The sequence below is a fragment of the Drosophila elegans genome, unplaced genomic scaffold (assembly GCF_018152505.1).
Source record: "Drosophila elegans isolate 14027-0461.03 unplaced genomic scaffold, ASM1815250v1 contig_257, whole genome shotgun sequence".
NCBI classification, from domain to species: Eukaryota; Metazoa; Arthropoda; class Insecta; order Diptera; family Drosophilidae; genus Drosophila; species Drosophila elegans.
In genome coordinates this window covers 399491-423639 of record NW_024545631.1, presented here as the reverse complement: position 1 = coordinate 423639, position 24149 = coordinate 399491, and the positions used below count along the sequence as shown (strand labels likewise).

The window sequence follows — 24149 nt, the reverse complement described above, 5'->3', positions numbered from 1 at the left end:
TCAATTTTCGTATATACGTCCAATACACTGTTTTCTCCCGAAATAACACCTTGCGATAATTATGCATCTAATAATGCGTCTTCCATGTCAATACGCTGTCTATTTGGTTTGAGCTGGAGCTCGGGGTTGGGCACAAATTTCCAGTAGGGCTAAGCCTGTATAGTCTATCCCACATTGATTTCAATTTCAGTACACTGAAAACGGGGATCCAAAAACAAGCAGGAAACTACGAACTTGGTATTTAAAAAAATTTTTGTTCGTTTTTCTATACAATCTAAAATTTGTTCTTCAAAAACTTTTGTTAAAGCATCACTTGAATCGTTTACTATTGTTTCTGTAGATATATTCAGCGTAAGCCATGGGTCGTAAAAGTTACTGTAGTGTAATTATTCCTCTTGAAATTTTTTTTATTATTTTATGCAATGGATTGAAAACGTGTCAATAGCTCTCAATAAAAGCCCAAAACGGGGAATCCATGTAAAAAAGTTCTTCATCATTAATTTTTAATTGATTTATTTATTTAAAATATCTTTGGCATCCAATAAGCTTTTCAACATGTCCTACGTTGATCCCCATTTCAGAATATTCGTTTGACGTTTTTCTTTTGTCATTTCGACAATTAAACAATCTAGCGAGTAAGTCAGATGACTTAATTACGTCCAGCGCAACCAGCTGGGCTGTATGTGCGGCACAACGACATACCTGTGTATTGCCGACTAGTACATTTGGCACTTTTTCTATTGACTTAATTTTTTAAGTAATCGTCGTTGCTGCAGTCTTCGTTGTCCTTTTTAATTTGTCGCTCGGATACAAATGATAAGATTTTGGTTGTATTAAGCATACATATGTGCACAGTTATCAGACGTATTGGAGACGATTTGATCAGTTGTTCAAGCTTTAAGCTCTCAACAGGTTTATATCTGAGCTAAGCAACAGTGACATACCTTGGCTTAGCATTTATCTTGCATTTTGTTAATTACTCAACTTTATTTGGTAAAGTTTTTGCTAATTACTAAAAATGGACCCCCCTCTTCAACAAAAACCCATCGATCTGAAATCGATGAGGAAGACTGCTGGAGCAACTCCTGCCGAACTAAGGGCTATATTACGATATAATATAATGGACGGCTTAAAAGCCCGCAGTACAACCAGATGGGCTCCCACAAGCTGCACCAAAACCTGTACTGTAACAGCCTCGATCTCATCTTCATTGACGTTCTCAACAAGCTCGAATGACAGTTTGTGTTGCGCTGCATCCAGCACGGGGCAAGATTCTGCTCCTACTCACACACCATCAGGCAACTCCACCACAGGGTGGCAGCAAGTCACCTCAAAACCTAACAAAGGAGCAGCAAAGAAGAGAGCAGGTACAGCTCTCTCTCCCAAGGTCAGCCAAAAGAAGACAAGCTCCACCGCCAACTCCGGAAACCGCTTCATAGCCCTAAGCGATGACGAAGAAATGGACGTCGAGCCTTCCACTTCGCAAGTCGCGTTAAGTCGCGCCGCAAATAAGTGTGACGCAACTTTACAGCCAGCAAAATCCAACAGCTCAGGACAAGTCCAAACAGCCGCACCGCAAGCCGCTCGATCACCCAAGGTCCCAAGGATTATGGTTCCCGGTGTGGTCAACTTCTCTGCTTTCTGCAGTCAGCTGCATGCTCTTATAGGAGACGCCTACTTCATCAAAGAGCTGAACTCGGGTGAATGCGCCGTTCAGTGCAACTCCTCCGATGCCTACAGGCTCGTGGCCAAACACTTCCGCGAAAAAGGACTTGTTTTCCACCATCGGGGGATATCATTGAGTGCTTGCAGGAAAAGGGTCACTGCGTTTTGCGCATCTATACCCCTCGTAACAAGGCAACTCAGCTTCCACTCAACATGAGGTTTGTGGACGTTAAAAAGGCTGACAACAACAAGCTTCTTAAAAACATCACTGCTCTCTGTAGACACATAGTGACATGGGAGAAGCACGCAAGCAATCCGGTCCTGTACGATGCCAAAGATGTCAGGAATACGGGCATACAAAAGCATACTGCGGCATTACATCTGCAGGGAATGCGGAGAAAACCACCCTACCCCAGAGTGTAAGTTTGGAAAAGACGACCCTAGGTGCTGCATTCACTGCGGAAACTCTTCAGAGGATGCCGTAAATACTTGCAAGTCGCATTTAAGTAAAATCACCAATCGAAGATCACAGCAGCCTCAGAATCGACCACGATTCCTCCAACCCATCTCTCTCACCTACCAACCCAACGTTGGTAGGGAATCATTTGCTAGTGTAGCCAAAAGGAACCTACCCATCGCACAACGCAGCAACCCTCGCAAAGAGATGGAAAATACTCCCCCTCAAACTCTTTTCACCGCTAATGCCGCTCTGGATGCCAAGCTGGAACAGCTTTTTATGAGGCTCGACAGGATGATGTCTCTGGTAGAGACACTAATGCAAGCACTCCTGCAGAAGCGTCCTTCCTCCTCTACTCTCCACAATGGGTGTGCTTAAAATAGCCTGCTGGAACCCCAATGGGCTAAGTTCGAAAGACAGAGACATGGGGGCGCAGCGATCCTCGTCAAGTCGTGCATATCCCATCAACTCTCTTCCACTCTTTCGGAAGAGCACATTCAAGCCGTCTCCATTGAGATTTCTTCAAGAAGAAGGAGGTTTAACGTTGCTTCGGTGTACTGCCCTCCTGCTGTCAGGTGGACAGAAGCAGACTTCATGGCGCTCCTCTCCAGACTTGGAGATAAGTTTTTTGCTGCAGGTGATTAGAATGCCAAACACAGATGGTGGGGCAACAACAGAATCTGTGCCAGAGGCCGGACCTTCAGCTCTGTTCTGGCCAATGTCAATGTCGATATTGTTGCAACTGGAGAAGCCACCTACTACCCCTATCGTGCAAACGCCACCCCCAGTGCCATTGACTTTGGCATCTCAAAAGGCTTCAGACAACAGCAGGTCTCCGTTAGAGTACTCACAGAGCTTTCTTCTGACCACCTCCCATTGCTATACCTGATAAATGAAGAAGCTCAATTCTTTAAAAGAGTCCCCGAAATGCTGCCGGCCCATGCAAACTTTGCCACTTTTAGGTCCTTCATCGATGCTCAACACACCAATAACAACCTGCAGCGATCTAGATGCATAAGTTGATAGCTTCACTTCCACAATTACTGAAGCTGCCCGGAGAGCTACGCCACCTCAGCGCCAATCTGGTCTCCCACCTACTAGGAGGGCGCCCTTACTAACACCGGAGGCAAGGGCACTGGTGGATCAAAAAAGGCACCTAAGAAGGCAATTTATTGTGTCAGGCGATCCCGATACTAAGCAGCTACTATCAAGCGTTAGCAACAGACTGCACAGGCTGCTATCAAAAACTCGCCAAAAGAACATCGATACCCTGCTGTAGGGAGCTGGCTCGGACAATTACAGCGATTTTTCGATATGGAAGCTCACGAGAGGAATTAAATGACAGCCGCTTGTCCAATCCCCAATACAGAGCCACAGTGGCCACTGGCTGAAGAAGGACTCAGACAAAGCAAACGCTTTTGCTGAACATCTGTCTGCTACCTTCACTTCTCTCCAACTTCCAGACGCTTCGCACCGCGATGAAGTTGCAAACTGCCTAAGCGCTCCCATCCAGCCAGCGCGCCCCATTAGGCACACCACGCCGCAGGAAGTCACGCTGCAACTAAAGGCACTCAGTCTAAAAAAGTCTCCTGGACCCGATGGAATCGACAATCGAGCGGCAAAGACTCTTCCACTCAAAGGAGTGCTAGCGCTGGTAAAAATTTTCAACGCCATGTTATGCCTGGGACATTTTCCAAGGCAGTGGAAGCAAGCAAGGATCATCATGTTCCCGAAGCCAAGCAAGCCACCGTCGAAAATCGATTCCTACCGCCCAATCAGTCTGCTATCCACTTTACCGAAAGTGTTCGAGCGGATTCTACTCAGTAGACTTTTGGAACTGCCACAAGTAGAAGGCCACATACCCCAACACCAGTTCGGCTTCGGGAAATCCCATGACTGCCCAGAAGTCCATCGCCTGGTTAACCACATCACCCACAGACTCGAGCACAAGCTGCACACTATAGGCGACTTCCTATACGTCAAACAAGCCTTTGACAAGGTGTGGCACGAGGACCTCCTTTATAAAATGAAGGAACTTCTTCCTGCACCCTACTTCGCCATCCTGAAGTCATTTATTGCCGATAGAACCTTCGAAGTAGCGGTAAGGGAATCACGATCCAGCTTGGTATACATACATGCAGGAGTGCCCCAAGGAAGTGTATTTGGTTCGTTCTTATACACCATGTACACAAGTGACATACCAGTTCCGTCGCCCACCTCAAACGCTCGTATGCTTCTGGTTACTTACGCTGACGACACGGCCCTGCTTGCGTCCCACACGTCCCAACTGACAGCTTCGGCTGCAGTGCAAGACTGGCTGCGTGCGATGGAGCGCTGCACCAAGCAATGGAATATAGCCATAAACTGCAGCAAGTCGGCATGCGTCACCTTTACTCTAAGGCTTGTCATCGACATCTTCCATACTTTTAATGGTGACACCATCAAAAACACCACCTCTCACTGCTACCTGGGTGTATACTTGGATCACCGTCTCATTTGGAACACCCACATCACGGCAATCCGAGCCAAGTGCGTACGCAAACTCCTGAAGCTCGATTGACTCCTGAGTTCCAAAAGCCTCCAGCTCTCAACGAAGGTCCTGCTGCTCAAAGCAATCCTTACGCCAACCTGGACATATGCGATCCAAATATGGGACACCGCATCCAAGCACTAACTAAACAAGCTGAGGATAGTGCAGGCACGTGCTGCTCGACGGGCATCCGCGATTCCCTGGTACGTAACAAACCAGGCCATCCTAAACGATCTGCGACTTGTCTCTGTGGGCCACCTCCTCAACCAACACAGCCAACGGTACTCGGACAGGCTAAGGAACCATCCAAACCGACCCACAATCTCTAAGAAGATTAAAGAGATTCCACCCCAGCGATCTGTCTTCCCGTGTTGTACAATAATATTGTAATCCTTGTTAACAATTTGTAAATATGTGTGAATATTTGTAAATAATTTTATATAGTCCAGGCCCATATCCCATGTGTACCATATATACCCCATCCTCTAAACGACCGGCTATGTTCAGATGGCCCTAAACGATTCCGGCGACAATAAAAATTAAAAAAAAAAACGCCGATTCAATGTTTTTCAAATTTCTGCAGCTTTTGTAAATTCGTTTTTATATCCATGCAGGGGTATTATAATTTAAAGCTTTCTGCATGAAACTTTCCCAAAAGTTGTCTTTCTATTGCAGGTAGTGCATAAGTCGGAACGAGCCGGATCGGACAACTATCGCATATAGCTCAACCGGATAAATAAATGAAAAAAATTATAACTTTGCTGTTTTTTAATTTTCTGTTTAATTCTTCGACATATAGTAATGGTTAAATATTTCAGAATTACGGTTTGAATTTTGAAAGCTCCCATAGAAACAATAAAAATTTTAAAAATAAATAAAAATAAAAAAATTTTTATTTTTTATTTGTTTTTAGAAAATCCGTTTGACTAATTAATAATTTGACAGTTCAGAATTACGCTTTTAATTTTATTAATATCGGAGAATGATATCATATACCTGTCATAGGAACTATCGAATAATTGAGCTGCAAATCATCATATGTAGCTTCAATGCTTTTAAATAATAATAATTTTAATACTTTCAAGAATATTTATTTTTTGAAGTAGCTTCAAGGGTATATGAACTTCGGCTTGCCGATGTTTGCTTTCTTTCTTGTTAAGTTTGTAACTCTATTTTTTTTAAAAGCTTTTGCATATAATGCATATTGCTAGACAACTTCCGAAAGTCGATACCTGCCGCAGCTCCGACTTACGGTCATAACTGTTAGCAAAATCAAAGCAGAGAGCAATGAAACGAAAAGCAGCAACTGTTGCTGCTTTCTGATTTTCTCGCTTTTTGATTTTTGCAATTGCTTCAACTGCGACTTGTGCTTTTTTCAGGAGCATAAGCAGAAGCAACAGCTCATTCTAAAAAGTCGTCCTCAGTTAAAGCAGCGAATAGCAAACATTTTGCGACTTTTGCTACTTCGACTGCAGTTATTTAATAATTTTTAAATATTTTAATAATTTAAAATTTTTTTGTCATTACAACTTTTAATGAAAAGTATTATTAGCATTGCTTTTTTTTTACCAAAAATAATGAATATTTTTCTTTTAGCATTAGCATGATAAAATACACTGGTTGATAAATTTTATTTGATTAAATTATTTTAAATCTTCACTTCTACTTAACCATTTTCTTTCATCGACATTTTGTTTTACTAGAAAAAGACCATTCTTCAACTTTTCCATTTTATATATACGACACATTAGAGGGATTTATAGTGCTAGAGGGCAAAGCAAATGATTGCTTTTATTGAATCAGCCCAACTCAGCGGAGAAAGCCTGTGGTAAGATCGGAAATTTGAAATGCTGTTGTCCATTGTCATGACAGTTCGTGTTTGTTAATAACGATGGAGAGACTTCTGGAAATATATCTGAAACCCAAATTGACACCAACTGCATATAGCGGATTACAGCATACCTTGAGGGTAGATCTTTCGAAACTGGACTACATGAGACAGTCCGCAACATAAAAAAGTACGTCGACATCGAAGAAGCCTTCAATAAAGTCGAGATCAAGTCAATATCCCCATCATTAGTCAAATTTGGTTCATATACGATTGCAAAGCTCAGTTAAGAAAAAAAGGTCACACGAGGTTCGCCTCAATGGGAAGTCTTTTCTAATCTTCTGTGCCATCTTGTCTTTCTTCAGTATTGTCACAGCCAAACGACCGGCTTCGATAATTGTACGACCTCTCATACTTAAGTCCAACAGGTTAACAAGACACAATGTTGAAAAGCAATTAGACACGTTTTTAAGTCTGAACTGCGGCAAATTTCGCTATATTGTAGATTCCACACACATGGATAAACCTCTATAATTGCTTGTACTTGAATTATTTATCTTTTTTTTTTTAATGGGAAAGGCAAACGACACCTTCCAAATAGGTGGGAAATCAGAAGTATCTAAGGATAGCGTTAATATTTATTTAATTGTGGCACCCTTGCACATGTAGCAATGTAATGTAATGTTGTGATTAATAAAGACTGGGATATAAAAGCTACTAAAATCTGTCCGTAATATATATAGGATCAAATGAGGTCGTTTGTTTGCTACAGATTAAGCCAAATGTCACTTTTGTCATAAAAAAAAGTGCTGGCACTTCTCTGAGAAGTGGAAAGACGCCAGATAAATTCCAGTTGCTAAAGCAAATGTATAGGCCAATATCAATATGACAAAGCTTATGTAGAGATCAATGGTCTGTTGAGTAACGCACATTTAGGTTTCAGGAAAAATAGTAGCTGCGTAACAGCTTTAATGAACATAGTCGGAAAACACGAGTAAGCAAGTAGTACTTTACTAGATTTTAGCAAAGCCCTCGATACTGTGAGCCACGATAATTTTAGCTGGCAGTTTATAAAAATGTTTACTTTTTTTTACAGCAGACAAGTTTAAACGCTTTTACTTAGCTTGCAGACGTCAGGCCATAATTAAACCCTCTTAAACTTCCAACTCTGAGCAGCTCTCCAGAGAAGTTTCACAGGGATCATATTTAGGACCTCTGCTATTCTCTATGTATGTAAATGAGCTTCCAAATACAGTGTCTTCTAGTAAAGTCCATATGCATCCTGATGAAGTACATATGTGTGTATCGTGGCCTTGGTGGAGATTAAATGTTGTCGAAAGCTGAATTATCTGTCATATACATATGATCGAAGCTAAATGGTCTACAAATAAATCCAAAAAAGGCTAAATGTCTCGCTATCTATAAAATGCAGCAGTTCACGGAGACCTTTCCATCAACTGAGTTGTCATTTCGTAACCCAAAATAACAATTATATATCTCTGGAAAAATGTTCGTCTGTAATTAGTATTTTTTCTCAACGTATCTTAACCATAAAATTAATTTTTTAGCAATCTGATATTGAACTTTTCGCTTTTATTACTATTTACTATTGATGCAAGTCGAAATATGTAATTCCATCGCGCACAGCTTACTTAGAATGTTAAAAATGAAGCACTAGGTTTTACAATTATTGACGTAAATGCACAAAGCCTGGTAAACAATGTAGATGAGTTTAAATATATTTTTGCTAGATCCGAGACGGATATTATCTGCGTGTCAGAATCCTGGTTTAACTTGTAGTGCTGGATGTCTAATTAATAAATAAAAAAAAAGCGTGTAGCATATCCATAAATACGGGGAAAAAGTACGGCTGGTAAAATTTGTTTCCGAAATAAGTAGAATGTCGATGTTGCGATCCTTGAGAAGATGCGCAACCTTCAGTGATTTACCAACTATTTAGCCCGTAATTAGACCATCCTAACGGGATGGCGTGCGTCATCACCAACATCATTTGATCGAAACGTACCAACAGTTTGTCAATTGAAGCCGCTTGGGCCAGCGCATCAGCCTCGTGCTGCTCCCTTAATTTATCAATAAATTCCAGAAGCTTATCCTGGGCCGGTTGTTTAGTAGTTCCAAGGATATAAAACGGCGCGAGGTATACCAAGCATTATAAGCCTGGGGCAAAGCAGGTGTTGCGGTGATACCCAGTCTTATTATATTTTCCAAGCCCAGTTCAAATAATAATCGGTGTTCAGCATGGGGGAAATCGCAAACGCTTAAAATACTAATTATGTGTGAGACCGTGCAATATATATGATCAATAACAATATGAACTTAGCGCTAATCTCTCCCAACGTTCTCTGCCCGCTAAAATAACCAGGGGTAATCAGCCTTCAGCCAGCTCTCATTGCGATCGGACGTGCTTTCTTCCTCGCTATGTTTATCTGATCCGAATGCAATTTCCAAGCTACCCTTCACATAACGTGGGTCGTGCGTGTGCGTGTGCGTGTGTTAATAAACCTGCCTAATCTATTTTGGCAGAGTGATGGCTGTGTTGTTCATAATGACTCTTACTCTAAGGTTGACGAAATTAACAATATAGTTCTTGAGCTGGAAAGGTTATACATGGATTTAAATACCTAATTTCTCGATGCTCTACCTAATGTGTCTAATCACGTTTATACTAAGCAGCGTTACAGGACGGTTAATACCTCCAAAAGCAGTTGAGCCCATCCAGCTTCCACATACATAGTTCCGAATGAGGTCTATTCCGGTGCGTAGAATTAAAAATAACTTTCATAAATACAACAAGAACAAGAACAACTAGAAAACAACCACTTCTTCATCTGCTTCTTCCTTTGCAGCAACAATAGCTGCCTGCTGAGACTTCTGATCGAAGCGCGATTCTCGGAAACTTGGGATGGTTTAAAATTGTCCATTTAAAAAAATCATTTTTTCACCCCAAAAAAAAACGTTTTTTTTTCAAGCCGATGCCATTGTTATTATTTGATCCTTTTTAAATATATTTCGCATTCATCTTTTTGAATTTTTCGATTTCAGTCACTCATTCGACCGGAATCAAGTCAGCAGTTGGATCATTTTTTTTTCTGGAGCCTCGGCAGACAGCCTATAGTTCCGTTATTTCTAAATTTTTGTAAAACAAAAACCTTAAGCTAAAGTTAAAAAAAATTCTAATAATTACTTTCTAAAAACAAAAAAAAAATTTTTTTTTGTGGGTTACACTGGTATAGCACCTTAAGGGGATCAAATTGTGATGTTTCACATCCGTTCAACGGCTGTTTTTTGTATTGATTTAATTTTTTTGTTTTCTATTTTATAATCCGTTGGTATTTGTATTCAATGTTTTTATTAAAAACTTACAATTACATTTAAAATAACATATGACGTAGATGAATAATTTAATTTTATTTAAAAATGTGTCTGTATGTATTTATGTGCTTATATCTTCGGATAGAAAAAAAGTTGGGAAATAAGAGGGGGAGGGGTGTCCAAAATTGGAACGGAGTAGTCAGACTTAAACTGAAAACTCCAATTATCTCAATCGTCTCTTAATAGGTAAAACTTTCCGTTCTAAGACGAGATATAAAATCTAAAAAATATTTATTTTCTATTTTTTTTTTTTGTTTTGTTTACAAAAGGTTTTTTCTTAGAAGTGCAACTATAGCAAAACCTTGCCTAGGCCTACTGGGATTCAAAACCTGCAAAGTTCTCTTTGTTTCTAGACTCCAAATGAACTTACGTTCTATTAATTAGTTAGTTCGTTAGTATTTTGCATCTAAGTATCTATCATCTGCGCTGAATGCCAGGACTTGTGATGTAAGCTAGCACACTGACACTTGAAAAAAGGTTATAGGCTATTATGCTAATATTTGTTTTTAGCAAATTTTTGCTTTATTTTATTACATTTTTTTTCATGGGATGCGGTAAGATCCGAAATTTGAAATGCTTTTGCCCATTTTCAATAAAAACATCATGACGGTACGTGTTTGTTCATTACGATGGAAAGACTTCTGTTAACTTCTGAACGCCAATTTGAAAAAAGCTACATATAGCGGATTAAAGCATACCTTAAGGGTAGATCTGTCAGCAACATAAAAAAGTACTTCCACATTGAAGGAGCCTTCAATAAAGTCGTGATCGAGTCAACAATCCCATCATTAGTCAAAATTGGTTCACATACGATGGTAACTCACTGGCTTTAGCAACTCTTTGCAAGGCTCAATTAAGAAAAAAAGGTCACACAATAGTCCTTTCTACTCTTCTGTGAAATCTTGTCTTTCTTCAGTATTGTTACGGCCAAGTTCGCGTTGAGAAATTTACGCCCTTTTATACATAAGTCCAATAGATTTACAAGACGTTTGTAAGTCTTAACTGCGGTAAATTTCGCTATGTTGCAGATTCCACACAGATGGATAAACCCCTATCAAACAAAAACACCTCTTGACAAGGTAAAATTAACGTATTAAATTGGTTTTGAAATTTTCAAAAAAAAGCTTTCTGCCGATTACAAAACAAATTGAAAAAAAAAATAATTTTTGGTAAAATAAATAATAGTTGTCACAAAATCTGATATTAGAAGTTTTTGGAGTTATAGGTGCGATCGTCACGTTAATTTTACCTCGTCAAGAGGTTTTTTGTTTGATATCAGAAGTTTTTGTTTGAAACTACAGTCTTATTACTACAAAGCTCCAAAACCTAGTTACAATAAAAGAGTACCTCAAAACCACGACAATGAATCGTCCTTAATGGCTTGGCTTTTGAAAAAACCATAGCACACATAGCACGCAAAGCAAGCTTTTGTACAAGTGTATTGATCATTAAAGTAGTTTATTAGTCTACGAAGCAGTTCACAGTTAGTTAGATAGTTCTCAATTCTTAGTACGCGAAATACTTAAAAAGTTCTAATGGCTCAAACTAAATGTGGTATATTGATAAAAATTGTATGGTTAAGTAAAACAAATTTTTTTTAGTACACTTTTTTAAATTTTAGTTATTAGCGTTGGGTCATTAACTTATATTTATTATTGCGCCCTTTTACAGTTAATTAACATAGAATGCGCTCTCCATCTCCGTTATACCATGTTACCAGATAAAATAGAAGAAGATAGTAAAAGAGTATAGGAAAAGCCAAGACTTCAATTGGAAGTTGAGTGCAGCCAATTTTTTCACATGTCATCATTAAAAACATACTCAAAACTAGCACTGCCTGACTTCTTATTCATACTCAAAAAAAAGCTCTTGTGTAAACATTTGGCGACCGTCACAGGACTGTGTTAGTTTAAGGGCTAAGTCGCGTGGTGGTTAAGGTTATGCTTTCTGCCGCTTAACTTTCCTCCCAGTTATGTACGCGCTGATACGGTACACATACCAACAGCTACGGCACGCCGCGGCTTTTCCCGCCTCCGCCGCTGGACTTAGCCGAGGTTGGAGTCGACATGGGGTCCTCCATTTTTAGATCGCTATTGGAGTGACACCACATACACATACATCGGACATAGCCCCGATCCGCAGCATCTTGTACCGTTTTTTATAGTGCCAATGTTTTGACGAGCTTTCCACTTAACATAGTCGTCTCGCTCATACCTGCATACCATGTATGCGTTTTTGTTACGCACAGCATTGTCGGATCGAGTTTGCGTAAAGTAAAATACAATTACTGAACCAAGCGATCACAAGGCTTAACATGGCGTTAATTGAACAGTTTAAAACTAATCGTTTAAGTGCTCGTAAGAATCTCACTCGTATTGCCAAATGAGGGGATTCCGGCTTTAACTTATCCCCGTTGGAGCTATCATGCAGCTTGTCTTCATCTTGGAATTGTATTTCAAAATCGCAATTTCTATACAGGACTCCGTGGAGCAATTGGATCTAGCAGTGCTGAATCACAATTATTGTAAGGAATTGGAGGAGGTGTTTATCCACGCAAAGGTCACTATTAAGGAGCAGCTTGGTCCCGACGCAAACAGCACCGGCATTAACGAAACAACTGTTAATCTGACTCATACGTCTGCAGTCAAATTACCACGGTTATCGTTGCCATTATTTGACGGCAAGTACTTCGAGTACCAAAACTTCATCACATCGTTTAACCAAGTCATTGGGAATCAACTATCTCTGTAAAACATTGAGAAGTTCAACCAGTTGTTAAACTGTCTTCGAGGACCAGCTCTAAGGAAAGTTCGACCAGTCCAAGTGACCCCGGATAATTATACAAAAGCGCTGGACCGCTTGAGGAAGCTTAATGACAATCCAACTTTAGTTTTCTTGGACAACATAGCGTCGCTTTTCGGATTGCCAACTGCCGCCAAGTTTAATGGTCCAAAGTTGCGCAACCTCATTGATAATGCCTTCGCATTATACAACTCGTTGCGCCCTCTGGGCACTGAATTGCAGATCACCCAAGCCATGGTCATCTCGATTGTCATGGAAAAGGTGGAACAAGAGACCAAAAGTAAGTGCAACGAGTCGCTGGATTGCTCCACTTTACCTTCATGGGAAACCTGCATTCAAGTCGTGTAACGCCATTGCCAATATCTGGACTCGGAAAAAACCATCTGCTGACGTTGCCATGAGCCAAGAGCCATGAGCTATAAGATCCACAACCTACAAGGTTTTTAAATGTTCAGAACTGATCAACTTAACCCTAGAAAACCGTATCCATGTTCTAAAAAGCCTTAGGCTTTGCATTAATTGCCTGCATAAAGGTCATCTGCTCATTAGCGCATCATTCCTTCAACGCCTTCAACAAAATCATAACCAGATGTATCGCTAGTTACAGACGCAGTTGCCCATTCCCACAGCGGTACTCGGTCTGACTGTGTCATTCTAGCCACGGCACTCGTTCTGGTAAGGGATGCATCTGGAAGCTACAAGATTTAAAGAGCCTTATGGATTCATGCTCCCAGGTAAAATTCAAATCGAATGAATCCGCCCATAAGCTCGATTTCCACGTAGCAAACGTTACTTGGAGATTCGCAGCATCGCAGAAACGCAAACGCAGATCAATCATCACACAGCTACTAGCATCAAGTCGCGGCACAACGAACTGGAACTACGACTTCATTTCTGCATCACATCACATATTGCCTAGCATCCGGAATCGGAAATAGACATATCATAGCTGATGAGAGCTTCAACAAGTCTCGCCGAATCGATTTGCATCTGGGCACGGAAACCTTTTTCGATATCTTGGCAATCGGTAAAATTAAACTTGTCCAAAATTTCAAATACATCGAATTCATGCAGGAGTTTAAGATCTTGGATCACAGGAGCATTGTAGATCACCCACCCGCACCACTGCGTGCTCAAGCCCAATAGTACATCAACGAAACTGAGAGTTGTCTTCGACGCATCCCGTCAGACAACGTCTCAAAAGGCTCTCAACGGTCTGCTTATGGTCGGACCCCCCATTCAGCCGCTTCTTCCTTTTCGCACACATCAAACCACTGCGGATGTGGTAAAAATGTTCCGCCAGGTTGAGGTGTCTGCGGAGGACCGCAGATATCAATAGATAGTTTGGAGAACTTCACCATCAGAGCCACCGCGCACTTACGAACTTAATACAATAACTTATGGTACTGCTCAAGCACCATATTTAGCGATACGTAGCTTGACATATCTTGTAGACCTGTTCATTGACAAACTCAAAATTGGTGCGCCATCAAATCTTCGTTTTATGTTGATGACTTACTTGGTGGAGCCGATACAGTAGAGAAAATTTATCAAATCAAAAGAGAAGTCACTGCTATTCTTAAGGACGGCCAATTCGAACTAGTGAAATGGCATAAAACAAGAAAGAAAGCAAACTTCGGCAAGCCGAAGTTCATATACCCTTGCATCTATTGCAAGAATTAAACACTTTTGAAAACATTAAAATTATAATTTACTTGCGTATATTTGAAAAACATTGAAGCTATGATGATTTGCAGCTCAATTATTAGATAGTTATTATATATATATTTGTATTATTTCTATGGAAGCTATGTGATATAGTCGTCCGATTATGATGAAACTTAAACCGTAATTCTGATATATTTAACCATTACTATAAGTCGAAAAACTACTAGAAAAAATTAAAAAACAGCAAAGTTATAATTTTTTTTGTATTTTTTTCCGATTGTTCCTATGGGAGCTATATGATATAGTCTTCCAATTTTGATGAAATTTAAAACGTAATTCTGAAATATTGAACCAATACTATATGTCGATATGTCCGATTGTTCCTATGGGAGCTATATGCTATAGTCGTCTAATCCGGCTCGTTCCGACTTATATACTACCTATATAACTATATAGGTAGGTATATATACTACCTATTATAACTTTTTTTGTATTTTTTTCCGATGGTTCCTATGGGAGCTATATGATATGATATTTTAATGAAATTTAAACCATAATTCTGAAATACTTAACCATTACTATATGTCCAAGAACTAAAAAAAAATTAAAAAACAGCAAAGTTATAATTTTTTAAATTTATTTTTTCGATTGTTCCTACGGGAGAAATTTAAATTTGATGAAATTTAAATCGTAATTCTGAAATATTTAACCATTACTATATGTCGATATGTCCGATTGTTCCTATGGGAGCTATATGCTATAGTCGTCTAATCCGGCTCGTTCCGACTTATATACTACCTGCAATAGAAAGACAACTTTTGGGAAAGTTTCATGCAGACAGCTTTAAAACTGATAGACTAGTTTGCGTAGAAACTGACGGACAGACGGACGGACAGACGGACGGCCAGACGGACGGACAGACGGACAGACGGACAGATGGACAGACGGACATGGCTAGATCGACTCTCCTTCACTGCGTTGCAAGCTTATGACTGAAATTATAATACCCTCCGCAAGGGTACCTTACCTTTATTTGGATAACAACACTGTACCACGCACGGTTGGCCTTAAATGGGACGAAGTGTCGGATATGTTCATATTTTCATTCTCGCCTAGGATCAACTCAGACATTTTACCAAGTGCACGATACTCTCCATAGCATCCTCGCTGTTTGATCCTTTTGGATTGGTAACAACCATCACTATATACCGCGTTGTTGCCTCCAGCCGAAGGCCGCGCCTTTGGCTCCCATCTGTCGCTGCTCGGCCACTGTTCGGTCGCTACACTGGGGGTAATCGTTGCAGTAGGGAAACAAAATGAAAGAACTGTTAGCGGGGGGAGGGTCTGCTGCACGCACTTACTTTTAGTGTTTGCTATGCAGTTCGACAGATGGCGCCACCTAAACTTCGATTGTTTTGTAGGGGAAATACGTAGTTATACGTTTTTTAACGGGTATCTTAAAGTCGGGGAACTCGTATATAGCGTTATTTCTTGTTTGTTTTTAGCTTTTAAATAAAACAGTTTAACGGGTTTATTATAAATAAACAAGAAAGAAAGCAAACTTCGGCAAGCCGAAGTTCATAAACCCTTGCAGCTATTGCAAGAATTAAACATTTTTGAAAACATTAAAATTATGATTTACTTGCGTATATGCTTAAAAACATTGAAGCTATAATGATTATTTGATAGTTATTTTATATATTTTTATTATTTCTATGGGAACTATATGATATAGACGTACGATTTTAATAAAATCTAAACCATAATTCTGAAATATTTAACCATTGCTATATGTCGAAGAACTGAACAAAAAATTAAAAAACAGAAAAGTTATAATTTTTTTTCATTTATTTTTCCGATTGTTTCTATGGGAGCTATCCGATCCGACTCGTTCCGACTTATATACTACCTGCAATATAAAGACAACTTTTGGGGAAGTTTCATGCAGATAGCTTTAAAACTGAGAGACTAGTTTGCGTATAAACGGACGGACACACTGACATGGCTAGATCGACTCTCCTAGTGATGCTGATCAAGAATATAAAAACTTTATAGGGTCGTCTTCCTCACTGCGTTGCAAACTTCTGACTGAAATTATAATACCCTTGCAAGGGTATAAAAACTTAAATATATTTTTATTTTTTTTGTTAGATGTTATTAATTTGCACTGGAGACGTAAAATCAAATTTGGTATTAAAGTACACTATGACCAGGAGCCGACCTCATATTATGTGGTCATTGAAAAAACCGAAGAGCACGGTTCTGAACCCTGATCATAAACAAATTATTATTGTCATTAATACTCTAGCTTCTATTTTCATTTTACTTAAAAAATGACTAATTTTTAAACGCTGAATACCTCTCAAAATCGAGAAAAATGTGGTATATATTAAAAGTTCTGTAATCTCAAAAGCTATTAAAAAGAAATCGTTCGTGACGTATTGAAATTAAAACGCTAAAATGTGAACACAAAAACCTAATTTTGGCTATAATTCCGTAATTATTTTACTTGAAGAAACCGTGTTTGGATGATAGCTTGGTGTAATAAGTTGTAGAGCACGAACGTGTAGTGAAGTGAAGGCTATTGGCTTTTAGTTTTAGATGTATTTTCTTAGCTCCGACGTGTCTCGACCACGTAAGTCGATTGTCAAGGTGGACGCCTAAATACTTTACATCGTCGACTTGTTGGAGCTGCGTGTTATTCGGAAATAGTGGGGTACACGTTTGCCTGTTGAGAGTGAACATCATATGTTTGCACTTTTGCTCATTTATTTTTATGACGAAAAGACTTGGAACAATCACGCAACCTTGATGAACTCCAGCTTCTATTACGTAGTCGTCAGATATAGTATCGTTGCATCTTACTGAAAAGACTCTATTGTAAAGGTAAGACTCAAGTAACTTGTGGCTGTATTTAGGCAAGATAGTTTTAATTTTATACATTAGACCATCAAGCCAGACTGGTTCGAAAGCCTATGCGACGTTAAGGAATATTGCACTGCAGTATTCCCGATACTAGAATGCTGTCCGTATTTTTGATGTTATTCTGTTGACTAGCTCTACGGTTCCATGACTTTCTCGAAAGCCAAATTGATGTGCCGGGATATCACTGTGCGATTTCGGATGTGGGATTATGCGCTTTAGAAGGCATTTTTCGAATAGTTTTGAGATGCAGGAGAGTAAACTTATTGGTCTGTACGAAGCTGGTTGTGTACGATCTTTGCCAGGCTTCGGTATCATTATGACTACGGATTTCTTCCACTTTTTTGAGAAGTAACTAAGTTTTAAGCTCCCGTCAGACAAGTATTTTTGAGTAATCAAGTCACCGCCTGGAGACTTTTAAGGTTTCAATTGCACTTTAATGACTTTAGCAACTTCGTTTGGTAGAAACATATTTGTTTCAGTCCGAATTGAAGGCGACGGTAGTGCAAACGAATCAATTGCAAAGTTTAAATGGACTACGTTTTGAAGATGTAAGGCAAATGTACAGGCTCTGTCCCTTTCGCTTCGGGCCCAGCTGCATGCAGAGATCCATATAGAAGTCACTGTTTCGGCCGGAACGCTTAGGTTTGGGTGAGATTTACATAAGTCATGCTTTGTTCTGGTTGGCGATGGTGAGTCTGCGAGAAGTCTCCTTGGCGGTTGGTGATCTGCTGGTTTGCCAAGCACGTCTCAAACGTCCTTTTTGTATTGTATTGGTTGGTCTGCACATCTTTCTCTTGTGGTATTGGATTTTGGCTGCTGCGACAAGTACAGGTTCCAGTCCGTCGGCACAGCATGTGTTCTCCTTAATGTTGAGCTGCGGGCTAGTTCAATATGGGAACTTACATACTTTTTGTATTTAAGCCAGTTGGGTCCGTTCGACGTTAGCCTATGGGGTGCTCGACTATTTCCGGACTTTGGAGAAGAGTCAGTAGAACTGGAAAAAGGTTCGATAATGGGTCTGGGAGCGATTTCAAATTATCAGAATGCGAATGTCACAGCAAAATCAACTAAATCTGGAAGCTTTGTGGGATCTTCCTGTCGGTATGGAGGAGTGCCTGCTAAAACGTAGTCCAGTTTGTTGCGTTATATAGTTGCCTTCCTTTGGGTTCACAAGGAGAGATCCCCAGCACATATGCTTGTCATGCGGTCTCTTATTAAGATGCCGGATCCGCCTAGGGCTTTGCCACCTGAATGATCGGTTCCGTAGAACGTGTAACCTCGTATTTGAAAGTTTCTGCTAGCAAGATAACGTCGATGTGATTTTCGTTCAGGAATTGTGAAATTTCAAGTTTATGCCGGGAAACGCCGTTCGCATTCCCCAGAGATATTCGTAGGTAAGGCATGGTTTATTTAGACTGCTGAGATACAATAAATTTTGATTTTGCATAGTGGTTTTCATGAATGACATAAAGTCTATCATACTTTGTTGCAAAGCGATCATCTCGGCTCTCGATTCTCAGCACTGCGAGAGTTCTTCTTGTTCTTAGATGGTATGGCTGCTCCGCCGAAGAAAACTTCAGGTGTGGATTGCGATGTAAAGTAAACGTTTTATTTTGTCTGAGAGAGTGCCATTGTTGCACGATGAATACGACTTTTTAGCTCCCTATAGAAAGGACAGCCTCTATAGTTTGCTGTGTTTGTTTCCACCACAGTTACCACATTTTTTCATTAGTGAATTTTCTTTATTGGCAGGACAAGGTGTGGAGTCGTGGCGGTCTCCACCCGCTACACGACGAAACTTAGGATTCAGAAGAACCTGCTGTGGCCATATTTTTTGTCAGCTTATTCATTGTACTAGCCCCTTCCGTTTGTGTGGCTCTTCTACGGTGATCCTACGGTGCAGAAAGTTCTGGAACTTGTGGATCGGGTAAACTTCGTTTTTCTTTAAAGTTCTACTGTCTGGCTCCAGCTCGACTTTAAAAAGGGGTTGTGGCTTTTTATTTTTGTTCATTATGTTTATCATGATTTTGGCAAGAAAAATTCGTTTTCCTGGGGCTTTTGATTTGAAGCTTATTCTACAGGTTTGACTCAGACTCCGCCAAGAGCGAAAATTTAATTTTTAATTTTTATATAGCAACCCATACCAGTCCTGCCAAACCGGTGTCGCTTGTTGAATTTTGTCTTTGTCTGAAGCTTTGTTTTTGCCATCGACGCCGGCAACTATTGGTGGTGTTGTAGTTTTGTTGTAGTGTTTACCAATGCTGACGTAGTCGGTGCATCTACGATGAGAGGCGAGATGGGTATTGCGAGCACCAAAACTAAACTGTTTCATTGTCGGCATTTTAATTTAATTTATTAATTTTTTTATAAACCAATGGATAATTCCTTATCTGGCTATCAGCTAACTTAACTTAAAACTAACTATTAAGTAAAAAATATTCCATAAGTAATTGCCTAAGCACATCCTTCTTGGATCCCCAAACCAATCGAATACTTAATGGCAAAGAGTTAAAAAGTCTTAAAGTTCTTAATATTGGCTCATTACGCGCATAGGTACGGATGGTACGGAGACTCCTGGCAGGGATATTGAATTTAATTGAGCGTAATATGAATGGACTATCTATATTACCAATTATAACATCATTGATAAAGAGCAAGCTCGCTATCGAACGGCGATCTTCTAGACTGCAGCTATGCAGTAGGCAACATTGGCTAGAGTAAGCTGGCAAAGGTTCCGAAAAGTTTAACGGCTGAAGTGCAAATTTTAGGTACTTTTTCTGCAGTCTCTCAATTCTATTGATATGAACAAAACTTGACGGGTTCCAGATAAAGGAAGCATATTCTACTCTTGAACGCAAAAATGCTGAGAACCCTGTCAGTCGTGAGTATGGGTCCTTAAAAGTATGGTAAGTTCAGAGAGTGAATGGTTATTGATAACATATGTAGAAATAATATTTAAGATATATTTACTATAGCGAACAACATAACATTTATTTATGTTGAGAGGTAAATTGTTCTGAATACACCATAAACTGATTTTGTTCAAGTCCGATTGTAGCAAATAACTGTCATTTAAGGAATTCACTGGCATGTATATTTTAAAGTCATCCGCATAAAGAACATACTTGGCAGATTGAATGCAGAAACAAATATCATTAATGAAAATAATGAAAAGCAAATGACCAAGAGAACTGCCTTGAGGAAGACCAGAGGTAGCTTCAAAGAGGTTAGAGACAAACCCGCTGACTTCGACATGATAGGATCGGTTTGCCAAATAAGAAGAGATCCAATTTAGAAAAGAGACGTGAATACCAAGCTTAAAAAGTTTTGCTTGCAAGGCAGAGTGAGAAACCTTATCAAAACCAAATCAGTATAAAGTGTGTCCACTTGGGAATGTCACTCAAAGGCTTGTATGCAATGTTTCGCGAAAATAGCTAAATTCGAGGTATTAGAACGACCAGGTATGAACCCGTGCTGATTAGGGTCAATATAAGTACGTATCAGGAAGGATAACTTTTTAACTACAATTCTCTCGAATAGCTTTGCAATATTGCTTATTTTAGCAATCGGCCTGTAATTAGAAAAACTCAGACTTGCTTCCGCCTTTATGAACCGGTAGAATTTTAGCAATTTTCCATCTAGAAATAAATTTACCCTGAAGTAGCGAAGACGAGAAGATCATCTTAAGGGGTTGAAGAAGACTGTGATAAAATTTTTTAAGAAAAAATGAAGAAACTCCATCAATATCAGGCTTAAGGGAGTCGTCAAATTGCGAAATAACGTCAGAAATGTCCTCATCATTAATTTCAAGAGAACCAATATTACAAATTTCTGGAATCTTATTTAGAATTTGCTGGTCATTCCAATCACAAGCAGGCTCAAAATTGGACGAAAAAAAGGAAGCAAATAAGTTTGCAATATTTGTGCCAGAATTAGCGGTAGTATTGTTGTATGACACAGTTGACGGCATGGAAGAGTAAGATTTCTTTGAATTAATAAAACGCCAGAACACATTTGGATTTGACTTTAAGCTATTTTCAATGTCGGAAATGTATTGATTATATAGAAATTTATTAAGAAACTCAAATTCCCGCTTATGTTGTCTATATCTATCACGATCCAATGGATTACCTCATCTAATGAACCGTTTGTAGAACTTATTTCTTAGATTTTTATATTTCTGGAGACCTGTTGTATATCAAGGAAGCCTATAGGAACCCCGTACCTTGGTTGAACAAGTGCTGTCAAGAATATTTTTTAAAGTGACAAGAAAGTTATTGTAATTGGTCTCAATGCAAGCATTTGATAGCAAGGAAACCCAATCCATAGACGTGAAGCAATTACTTACGGCAACCATCTGGCTTGATCAAAACTATACATAGGAATAAAGTTAACAACTGGTAAGAAATTATAAAATTCAATATTAAAGCATAAGGGCTTATGATGAACATCACAACTAGAAATACTAAATTCGGCTTACCGAGGAATGAACAATAGAATTGATGAATATTAAATCTAGTAGCCTATGCAAATCATTAAAGATATAATTTATCTGGGTGAGACCCATACTATAACAATGATAGATAACAATAATTTCATGTGGCTGGTGTACATCTACCTCTTTTTTTGTTAATGAATAGCATGATATGCTGTCAGAATTAACTTTTAAACTGGTCAGAAACAAACCTGCACAGCGCCTCTGGCAATACTGCAAGTTGATCACAAGCGAGCGCCGAAACAATAATATGTTTTTTGTTGTTACGATTCTTTTTATTTTTCTTGAAGACAACCGTAAAGCCCTCATTGAGAGGGTTATGGGACGGGATTGGTATGATGGGAAGTAGATGAAGCCGGAGGTTTATTGGCAACTTTTTCCTTCTTCCGCTTGTTGGTGTTAACATTAGCCGGGGCATCCACAGATTCCGGAAAAGCGATTTGAAACTTTGTATTTAAGTGCAAGTATAGGCTTTTAAGTTCACGAAGTTCTTCAATGATTTCGTCTCTTTTTGAGTGCGAATCATTGCTCACTACACAGCTATCACATTGCCATAACAGATTCGGCATAATAGTTAGCAATTTTATTGCCTCTTCAGGCAAATCAACACAAGAAGTGTGGAAAGTGCGATGACAAAGCGATGAACATCGAACCGCCTCAAAACCGCGAAATTGCGCATGCGTAAGGGCAACATTGCACTCTGAGCACGTAAATGGGGTCACAACCAAATGAAAAACGCGTCTGCTCGCAACGAAAGCTGATCAGAAACTGACATTAGGTGAAATGTGAGTTTATTTGTTTTTTCCGGTTATTAGATTTGCAAGGGAACTGTGCCCTTGGCATTGCTGCCATCGTCTTTTCGCTTTTAAGTTTTTTTTTGTTTCTTTTTTTTATTACTCGAGGAGAGATCAAAAACACGTCTGCACGTAGCAACTGTTGACTATCAATCGAAAGTTGATCTTTAATCATGGATCCAGTTTAGGGACACCGCACAGGCGGAGTCTGAAGTCGCCTGTGACTTGCGTTGGCATGGGGTCCCACAAGTCCAGGGGGAAAATGTGAAAGCACTTTTTCACGTACTGTGCTTCTCTCTCAAACTGACCACGCCGCCTAAAGTACGTTCGATTTTTCAAAGGCGACCGAGAAAATCGAACCTTACAGTAGTGGATCCAATTATAATTATAAAAATGGAACAGGTGCCGCGTGCGATCGGGGCATACCGAAAAGAAAATAAAACGCAACTAAGCTTAAAGCTCATCGGCCTAGACTCGCCAGCGTTTATATATATAAACGAACCAAACTGACCAAACCAAAATACGAAATCTTCAAGGGGGCGATGCATCTCAAGAGGCTCACTCACTCGTGCGAACTGGCTAAAATGGAGATTTGCACCCCCGATGAATTAGCTGCTCTGGAAGCTGCTAGTTCTGGGACTTTAAATGATTAAATCATTTCGCGCCTAAAAGTCGTTTATATTTATATTCAATTTTTTGTGAAATTATCAGTAGTTTTATATAATTTTATTAGGATTAGAATCAGTCGCATTAATTATATTTTGTTTTTTGGTATGGTGGTTCTTTGTGTCATAAATATTTGTAGACTGCGAGCGCAGCTAATACTTCAATTAAATAATTTAAAATGGGTGACAGCAATAACATAAACAAAAATCCAATTCGATCAAATAGCCATGCGATGCTTAGGGTTCTCGGAAAGAAGAGAGCTGATCTTAATGTGTGTCATATAAATGCTTAAAGTCTGACACGAAAAATTTAAGAATTTAGATACCTCATTATCAATTCCAGCGTCGATGTTATATGTGTTTCTAAAACTTGGTTTGTTTCTCATTTATGTGATGTTTTAGTTGAATGTGATGGTTATAATTTGCATCGCTCTGATCGTGATAGTCATGGGGGTGGGGTTGCAATATATGTGAGTAAAAAGTTAAGTTCCACGTTTGTATGTAAACACTCAACCAGCAATAGAATACTTATTTTTAGAAATTAGATGACAAAGATCTGCTGATAAGCTGCTAATTGGGTGTATATACCGAACTAACTGCCGGGTTGACTATGATCAATTTTTAAATAGCCTTCCTGACGTGTCATTAAATTATTCAGACGTCATTATAACACCCACCTCGCAGAGGACATGAAATCGGTGGGGATGAAGTTATTAAATTTGTGTCCCCTACGCATTTTTCCAAAACCCGCAATTCGCGTTTAGATTTATTTTTTGTGTCTGATACAGACAAAGTAGCTACATATGACCAACTTATTGTCCCATCCTTTTCAAAACATGACCTCTTATTCTTGCCTTACGCACTTGACCTACAATACCTTGACCATCCAATAGTTTTTAGAGACTTTAGAAATATCAACTATGACCC

General features: G+C 39.4%; 1 protein-coding gene across 4 annotated transcripts in view; it reads right to left on the bottom strand.

The window, feature by feature from the left end:
• LOC108139219 (calcium/calmodulin-dependent protein kinase kinase 2) overlaps window positions 1–24149 on the bottom strand; it is a 133317-nt gene that overhangs the window by 3612 nt on the left and 105556 nt on the right. Inside the window, exon 4 of one of the 4 annotated variants that reach the window (XM_041708545.1) lies at window positions 15371–15623. The exons of the other annotated variants lie outside the window; for them this stretch is intronic. Within the exon in view, the coding sequence (XP_041564479.1) occupies window positions 15373–15623 (251 nt within the window). The 3' untranslated portion in view covers window positions 15371–15372. The remainder of the gene's footprint in view (window positions 1–15370; window positions 15624–24149) is intronic. 4 annotated transcript variants of the gene reach the window in all.